General features: G+C 37.0%; 1 protein-coding gene across 4 annotated transcripts; it reads right to left on the reverse strand.

Annotated features, from left to right (window-relative positions):
* Window positions 1-70: 70 nt before the first annotated feature.
* On the reverse strand, window positions 71-8,553 carry LOC112515464. 4 transcript variants are annotated; one of them, XM_025122303.1, is made up of 9 exons: window positions 8,396-8,553; window positions 8,160-8,230; window positions 7,846-7,916; window positions 5,328-5,610; window positions 4,885-4,991; window positions 4,279-4,411; window positions 3,948-4,142; window positions 2,581-2,863; window positions 71-259 (listed from the first exon to the last, which is right to left on the reverse strand). In XM_025122303.1, exons 4-9 carry the CDS (start codon window positions 5,601-5,603, stop codon window positions 249-251), a joined length of 1,005 nt encoding a protein of 334 aa, XP_024978071.1. In that variant the 5' UTR covers window positions 5,604-5,610; window positions 7,846-7,916; window positions 8,160-8,230; window positions 8,396-8,553; the 3' UTR covers window positions 71-248. The 4 variants fall into 4 exon arrangements, with proteins under 4 accessions (XP_024978071.1, XP_024978072.1, XP_024978070.1 ...); XM_025122304.1 differs by lacking the exon at window positions 7,846-7,916 and adding an exon at window positions 5,856-6,000 and having other exon boundaries at window positions 8,396-8,551; XM_025122302.1 differs by lacking the exon at window positions 7,846-7,916.
* Between the last annotated feature and the right edge of the window lie 760 nt (window positions 8,554-9,313).

Below are 9,313 nucleotides of genomic sequence, written 5' to 3' on the forward strand. Positions count from 1 at the left end.
TTTAAAGAATCTGGTGTAGATGTTCTCAATTCACGCATTTTGAGGAATTTTTAATATATTAACCCTGGGGTATAACAGCAGTTTCAAGCCAATCAAACACCAAAATAAGATCTATCAAAACTCTGTTTCTATGACTCATTTGGTCACAACAAGACTAAGGGAACCTGCTTTCTCTACACATCTTCACCATATACTACTGATACTGATACTGATACTGATACTGATAATGACGCCACCCATTCTTCCACTCAACGCTTCCCTAGATATATAAAATATTAAATCATCATCAATACGGAAGTATGTGAAATCTCATTAGATTACTCTCCAAAATAGCTCATTGAGAAGACAAGGAAGTTTCCAACATATATTGAATAGAAGACACTCTAACACGCTTCCTCCAATGGAGGCTAGACGGGCACAGATTGTCCGAGACTGCAAGAGGGGGCTAGAAGGAGTCCTAGAGTGGTAGAATTTTGCTCTAATACTATACGAGAATATATGCAACTCTATTAGATTACTCCCCAAAAGAGACTTTTGAGAAGGGCAGAGATGTTCCAACATATATTGAGAAGAATAAGTCTTGAGTATAGTCAATGTGCAACTTTAAAATGTCCCCTCTTGAGAAGGGCAGAGATGTTCCAACATATATTGAGAAGAATAAGTCTTGAGTATAGTCAATGTGCAACTTTAAAATGTCCCCTCTAGCGGAGGCTAGACGGGCACAAGTTGTCCCAGGGTGTCAAGAGAAGGCTACACGGGCACGGACTTTCAAGAGGGGGCTAAACGGGTATAAGTTGCCCCAACATGGCGAGTCCTAGAGTGGTAGACCTTGGCTCTAATACCATGAGAGAATATGTGGTACCCCGTTAAATAACTCTCTCAAAAAGCCAATGGAGGTTCAAACATATATCACGGAATAGATAGTCAAAGTCTAGCAAACATGCAGCTCTCATAAATAAAAGTAAAATAGCGACTACGATTGCCAAGCCAATAACCTCAGAAGCAACCTACAGAATCCTGGTCATTCATCGTCACAAATTTTTTCTTCTCATTTCTGGCCGAAACCAGAGCCACTCCACTTCTAGGTGCAGCTCATAAATTCAAACTGGGTGGTCCTCGTGGATGAAAGTGGTTCAGATTGTTTGCATCTAGAAAGTAATTTTTGGGTAGGGATCAGAACGGATGGACCTGGCCGGGGGGAGGGGGTGTCCGTGCCAACCCGATCTTAAGTGGTCTTTAAAGTAAGTGGTCCGGGTTGAATAAAAATCTGATATCCCCAATTCCCATATGTCCCCTCCCTGTTCATCAATCACATAAAGCCACGTCATCACTTTGTTCTTATCACAAGTACTGCCTAGAATAAAGTAGTCCATCCTTTACGTAAAGCCACATCATCGCTTTGTTCTTATCACAAGTATTGACTAGCCTAACTAGTCTAGTACTGTTGTGCAATTTCAAATTGGGGTAAGCTAAATGCACTCCTATATAGGATTAGGTTCCGGTGAAAAGAAGAGTTAAAGTAAGAAGGGATATCCACCCTTTGATGTACGTTAGAATGAGATGCACCAGACTAATCCCCGTATCAAACGCGATTCATGGGTGGGATTGAGATTAAAGGTGATCAAGGGTCCAGATCTCTTCCTACGCCTCTGACCTTAACTCTCTTTTTCACACAATCCTTAGCCCTCCTATATATTGCTAAATGCATCCTTACCTATTAATTTTCTTCTCACACAGATCAACATCAAGACCTACTTTTTCAATTTCCAATGCATGACCTGACTTGATTATGACATTAAAAGGGGGGTATATAGCAATGCAAAAGTAAATGCCTTCACCTGAGTCAACTCAGAACCCCTAGTTCTTATCAGCTTTCTCTAATATCTATCAATAGATTCTATATTTGCTTCATGTCCCCATTACCTGGCTGTTAGGGATTAAAAACTGTACTATATGTGCTGTACAACTTTAACAAGTTATTGAATTTAAGGTTCAACAACTGTATTTAATGCAACTACAAAAAAAACTAGTGACATCACCAATTTAACTAAGGAGCCGTTTACCAAACGCTTACTGGTAATCATCTATGGGCAAAAGTCGTCACCGGCATTTACCTTATCAGTAACATTCTCGGCCATCAAAATGGATTGTGGGTAAGCACTAATCAAGTAAGAGTTTTCTCCCTTACCAGGTAAGTTTCTCGGTCTTTGCTATGCCTCTTACTGGGTAAGATTCTTGATCTTTGTCATGCTCATCCAGTAAGGTAAGTGGCACACGCTAAGCACTTGCCCAGTAAGCATTTTGTAAACGGGCCCAAAACCCACATGTGTAAGGTCAATTCAAAGGCAAAAACGGAAGCTTATGTCATATAATAGGACTGTATATTACGCATTTTGAAATCGAACAACAATGGCTGTAAGAAAGTTTTAAGACACATATCTCAACTACATACTTCAATCACCTTTTCAAACTTAATGCAAAAGCATTTACAAGTAAAAAAATACTCAATGGGGAACGGGAAAAATCAAGCGGTACTCACTGTAACTCCAAATAGATTGCGTATAGTTTGGTGTTACAAACCTGAAATGAGACCTTCTCGTGGAATGCTAGTGACACGAAGAACAGCTTGGGCACTTAACTTCGGAAGGTTAGATTCACAGAATTGTTCCCAAGAAAGTACCTGAGGTTGCTCGGAAGATACATCTTGTTCCGGCGCCAAAACGGGAAATTTTTCATATGCAGTCTGTAGCTCCAAGAGAAGGGTACGAGCCGCCTCTCGTGACTCGGGGAGCTGGTCACTCAGCTGCGATGAAGCTATTTGAATCAGTTTGTCAATCCCGTATTCTTTGATTCCCTCGGCACCCTTTACAAGAAACAAAATAACAAAAAAAAAACAATGTTATCATCATAAAAGTAGTATGATAATCCTTGTCAAGGTAATATAATATGATTTCCAGTAATTACATCCTAAAAGTTAAGTTTGACGGTTTCATCCACAAGATACCAAACAACCAGGGGCGGACCTATAAAGGACCTACGGGGTCCCGTGTACCTGTTCAATCGATTTTTGCAAGTAGAACATGCACCCGCTAAAATTTGAGGGGTGATCCAGGATATTAGAAAATACAAGGGGCATTAACCAAAAACCCAAATAAATCCCTCAAAATCAACCAAAAAACTTAAAGAAGAACTCGAAACCAACCAAAAAGCTAAAGAATCTCTCCAAAACGGTGGAATTCCCCTAAAAACGCATTGGCTTAAGTCTTGGTAAAAAAGGTTGATTCCATTTGGAAAAATGTATGTTATTCCTCAAATCGACACAATTGACTTTTATTTGGGTCAAATCGCATTGACTTTTTCACATGATCAAACCACGACTTTACAGTCCTTTGATCCACCTTAAAGGTGCACAGATTGGGCAAAAATCCTAGGTCCGCCGCTGCAAACAAGGACAGCACACAGCATTTCTGCACAGATATCTTAAACCTCCCGACAAGTGATAGAACATAGAGAAACAAAGGTAGGCGAAAACTGTGGCATGCATAAACGATTTCCATTTTCGCATCCTTTAAAACACAACCAACTTTGTTTTTTGTTGATCATGCATCCATTCGAATCCCTACCCAGAAACTACTTCCTACATGCAAACAATCATCCCATCCGGAGATATTTAAGTATATAACCTTAAATGAGATTTTAATTAAATCAATGACCTTTTGATGAGTATGAAGCCATTTTTTCTTTAATAGGTCCAGAGGTCATGGATTTAATTAAAATTTCATTTAAGGTTATAAACCTAAATGAGCTGAAGCAAAGACTTTCTGATGTCAAGTAATTATATTGCTCATTGTGGAGAAGAACAGCAAGCAAAAACATTTTAAACTATACAAGGGATATCATAAATCAACATGATACTGAAGTTGAGCAGTTTGACTCCAAGTACTTACCAATCGTGGCACACTACGAGAAAAGCACATAGAAGCCTTCGCACGGATACGAGGATTGCGGTTCTTAAAATAAGGTTGTAACTTTGGTAGCAACAAAATGGGAGAGACCCAAATTGTCAAAGTTATTAAAGCTTTTTCTGCAACCTCGCATACAAATCGCTTGTCTTGAGAGGACTTGAGAAGAAGTTGAACAAGCTAAAAGCAAAGATGTTTCACCATATCGGAGCAAGAATAAAACTTGAAATCAGTTTTATAAAAAGAAAAAAACCATTCAAAAGAGAAGGAAATGATTATAATGAAGAGCAGAGTGCAAAAGGAATAAAGCAATTACCAGAGGATCCAACGAATTGATTATGTCGTCCCCAAATGCTTTGAAAATGTCTGCACAAGTCATGATGGTGGTTTTACAAACCGCACTTCTTGGATTCTTCAAAGATTTCACAAGAAGGGAAATCACATTTTCCCTGTTTAATAGAATGTTTTGGCAACGAGTCAGGACCTGTTTGTTAACAGCTTAGTGGGACTCAGAGCTTATTCGGTCAGCTATATATGAGTATTTGGTGGTGGCTAAATGATATAGAAAGTGGATTATTCAGTCAGCTAAATGGGACTCAGCTTATTCGGTCAGATATACATGACTGTTTGGTTGTGGCTTGATGATACAGGAAGTGCCTCATTTGGTGATTGTAGGGGGAGATTTAAGCAAAAAGTCAAGTTTTTTCCGAACATGTCCCTTGCAATTAAAAAACACACTACTTCCACCTATGAAAAAACCCAACCTGTCTATATTAATCCACACAGTCAACTTTATCCATACAGGGTTTAATAGAGAAACAACCAAACATCCCCTCAGAACAGTCTACAAACAAAGGATATCCGAGAAGGGTATAATCCTACGCTTTTCAAGCATGTAATAAAAAAAAAGAATCAAGCTTACAATATATCTTGCAATGCTTCTTTGTGGTAAATCGAGAAACGCCGTACATTGTTGAGTGTCTCGCACAGCAAAACCCAGTCTTTAGACTCCAGGTCAGCTAGAAGCATCTGGGAGAAAATGAGAAATGCAATACGTAACGGTAGTTCCACCATTTGACTAATGCTAGAGTTTTTAATCAGAAACCATAATAAATACTCCCTCTATCGCAAAATAAGAGTCCATAATGAAAAACGAGCACAGTTTTAGAAATGTGTAATTATTACAACTTTAATGAACTCAATGACAGTTTTACCCTTAACAATAGATGGAGTAATTAATTTCTCCATCTCATAATTAAGGGTAGAATGATAAAGTATGCACTTACTTTTCAGAAGGGGAGACTAATTTTGGGACGGAGGGAGTAGATAATTACTCAGCAAGTGATATAATAGATGCATATCTACCTTAAGACTCTTATCAACATCTTCTAGATCATCCAATTTCTCAGATTCAATGTATTCAACTTCTGCAGCCACCATGTCTGCACCAACAAGTTCAACCTCGTTTCCGTTCATAGTTGGTTCATCCAAAGAAATTATCGTTTTTCTTTGATTTCCTCCAACCTTTACATCGGTATGTTCAACGTATGGCTTAGCTAAGTCGTCTTTACTCGAGCTCTCATTTGTCCTCTCGGATTTAGGCACCAAATCAAGATCTCCAAGAGCAGTTTCAGACATCATTGTGCAGCTGCAATTAAGTGGGAAAAAAAAAGAATTTGAAACATAGACATTGCACAACTGAAGTGTGTCTATTACAAAGTAGAACGTGACGATTACTCATGAACCAAGTAAACAATCCAAAGTGTCGAAAAATATTGAAGACTTGCAACTTCAGAAGATTCAGGTTCAAACATAAAGTAGACCATTATATGTTTAACATTGTATGATAGCAGAATAAGAAATGGCAATGTGAACATTTGATTGGAGTCCTACACCGGCTAGACTTGGACCACTTCTCTTGTATATGTTGGAACCTCCCTTCTCTCTTAAAGACTCTTTGGAGAGCAATTTGGGGGTTCTACACATTCTCCCACATTCCAATACACCCTTTGCAATTCACCATATATGCTTTACCCAACTGCAAAAATAACTATGATGTGACGCATATATGCATTACCAGACCAGTAATCAATACAGTGATTTTCCTCCGGTATAATTTATGTAAACATAAATGACAAACATACATAATATCAAAACTATCTCAATTATGGTAAGAGTTTGCACAAAAGGGTGTTACTCTCATTCCACTAATAGCATCAACAAAGGGCAGCATCAAATAATAACATAGAAATGATTCATGATCAGCCAACTGATGTCCAATTAGACAGTCAAAGGGAAACCGACCAATTTCACCTAAAAAGAATTACAGAACACAATCACTGGATTCAATTCCCATTTTCAAGACAGCACTTCATTGCCATAAGTTTCAAACATGTTAAGGCTTATGGTCCTATTGTAAATTTGATTTAATGTTGCAACACCTTAGTACATTACTACATCTTTTCAGTTGCACAAGGCTTTGAAATAGAGTTACATAAAACGTTTGGCATTGGCTACATAATCTCGTAAACTACTGACATTTGGTATTGTTTGTGATCATGTACTGATATTGAATGCATACAAAGTGATCATTTAGCTAAGGTTCCACCCCTATATAATATTGCTAAATGCACCCCCAACTACTAATTTCCTCCTCACACACATCAATATAAAGACTTACTTTTTAAATTTTCAATGCATGATCTGACATGATTCTATCATAAATATGAGTGCATATAGCAACACCTGCTAGCTAATTATAAAGGTCAGTACCAAAATCATATTTGGTGTGACATGACAGCAGAGTGCAAACTTCCATCACGGAAAGATAAGTTGGCGACCAAACTATTTGATCATTTCGAACGTGTCCCTAAGATATACAATGCCGGGTACCAATGGAAGAATTCTAGCATATAAATAATCGATATAGCATATAAGATAACCCATCAATTATTTAATGCCAACCAAAACATAACACAAGGTCATATCTTTAGAACATGTGGAGACTTCAGACTTACAGTAAGTCAGTAACAACAACAAGCAAAAGGGGGAGAAAGCAATAAAAAAAACTTGGATTTGCTCTTTGCATTGACCAGAAAGTTTAAATTCAAACCGACAGATCCAACAATAAAACCCCCAATATGCATTCAGCAAGTAGTTCAGACAACCACGAGTACAGATTTGAAATTTACAATCAATCTGATCATTTTGCTCCCATTTTTTCCACTAGGTAAGTTGTTATCTATCGCTTCAGTTCTCGTCATTTTTTACTGGTGGCATGGTGTGTATTTGTTTATGTGTGTATAGGCTTTTTTGTGTATTGTATTCGCTTAATAATTGATCGTAGATTTCAAATCTATATCGTGGTTGTTTGAACTTCTTACTGAATGCACTGTTGATTTGAATCTGAACTTTCTAGTCAATACAAAGAGCAAATCCAAGGTTTTTTTTTTTTTTGTTTTCTTCCCTTTTTGCTTGTTGTAGTTACTTTAAACATAACGCAGGCTCAGATCCTAACTGGAAAATCTAAACTGAAGTTAATGGTAATAAAATGAAACAATAGCTAATAAACTCATGAATCGAGCACTTAAAGAAGAACATATGTTGTCAAGAAGTGTCATTGAAGCATCAAAGTTTCTTCAACAGCAGCAAATACATCAGAATCGAAACCTTATCACCATAGGCACAAATCTTATGCATATTAGACCATATGACACATGAATCTGCATTGAAACCTGTAGAGTACTCCAAGTACAATCCGGAAACTAAATGCTTTCACCGACCGATGGTTCAAAGGATGTCTGGATTGCATCTTCATAATGAAGATCATTTAGAGACTTACAGAAACTACAACAAGCAAAAAGGGGAAGAAGGCAAGAAAAACCTTGGATTTGCTGTTTGCAAAGACCAGGAAGTTTAGATTCAAACCGACAGATCCAACAATAAAACCCCTATCTGCATTCAGCAAGTAGTTCAGACAACCACAAGTACAGATTTTAAATCTACAATCAATTATTGAGTAAATATAATACACAAAAAATCCCATACACACACATAAACAGTACACACCAGTAAAAAACTGACCATAACTGAAGCTATAAATAACAAATTATTTGTAGACTGAAGCTATTGATTGAAGATCATTCAGAGACTTACAGCAACTACAACAAGCAAAAACAGGAAGAAAGCAGGAAAAACCTTGGATTTTCTGTTTGCATTGACCAGGAGGACTAGATTCAAACCGACAGATCCAACAATAAAACCCCTATCTGCATTCAGCAAGTAGTTCAGACAACCATGAGTACAGATTTGAAATCTACAATCAATTATTAAGCGAATATAATACACAAAAAAATCCCATACACACACACACACATAAACAGTACACACCAGTAAAAAACTGACCATAACTGAAGCGATAAATAACAAATTACCTAACAGGAAAACAGGAGCGAAATGATCAGATTGAAGCAATGATTACACTTAGAGAATGCGATTCTTAGGGTTTTCGATGGTGATGCTGTCACCGGCGTCGGTAAACGACGAGAAGTAATGGTATTTACCCGACGTTGGCCGGCAAACACGAGAAATTAACAAGTCACCGCCGAGAGGCGGAGTGATGGCGATTAAATGGAGTGGTGGAATTTTCAGAATGGCCCTTGATTTATGTTCTGAAGTGACGTTTCAACCCCAAAGTTAAAAGCGATGCCTTATCATTAGTTGGTGATTATTGGGGGAAAAGCCTTCAAAAATCAAAAACAATTTTCATTACAAAAAACAAAATTTAATTTTGAGGTATTCGGTTCAGTCAGAGGAATGAAAATAAAAATGACAGATAATGTTCCCTCAGTTTAATCTGGAATAAAATTTTAGGCTTCTAGGGCAATAAACCCATTTTATTATATAAAATCAAACAGTTTCTTTTATTTTCATTCTCATTTAATATTGTCTAATACCTCTAACCAAACATCCCCTTATTTTATTTGGACGTAGGGTCTAAAAAGTAAAATGTATGCACATATTTATTCTATTTCAAAAAATAAAAAGTTCGGTTTTTGTAAAAACATCTAATTTATACACAAGATTTGAAAAGTAAAATTACAGCATCTTCAACAGATTTTTCAAAATGGGGGTTTTGGGATTTTTGTCAAGTTTTTTGCTCTGATACATTCTTCGGACCAATCTCCAAAATGAATAAAGTAGCTAAGAGTGTGTAAAATTCTTCAAATTTAGAGAACTGTTCAAAAATGATTATAATGGGAGAAAAATACCTTTTATTATATTGGGCAAATTACATGAAAAAAGTAACGTATTTTAACTTGATTCCTATTTTGAGGTACGTACTTTCAAAA

The sequence above is a fragment of the Cynara cardunculus genome, assembly GCF_001531365.2.
Source record: "Cynara cardunculus var. scolymus isolate 2C chromosome LG 7, CcrdV1, whole genome shotgun sequence".
In the NCBI taxonomy this organism is placed as follows: Eukaryota; Viridiplantae; Streptophyta; class Magnoliopsida; order Asterales; family Asteraceae; genus Cynara; species Cynara cardunculus.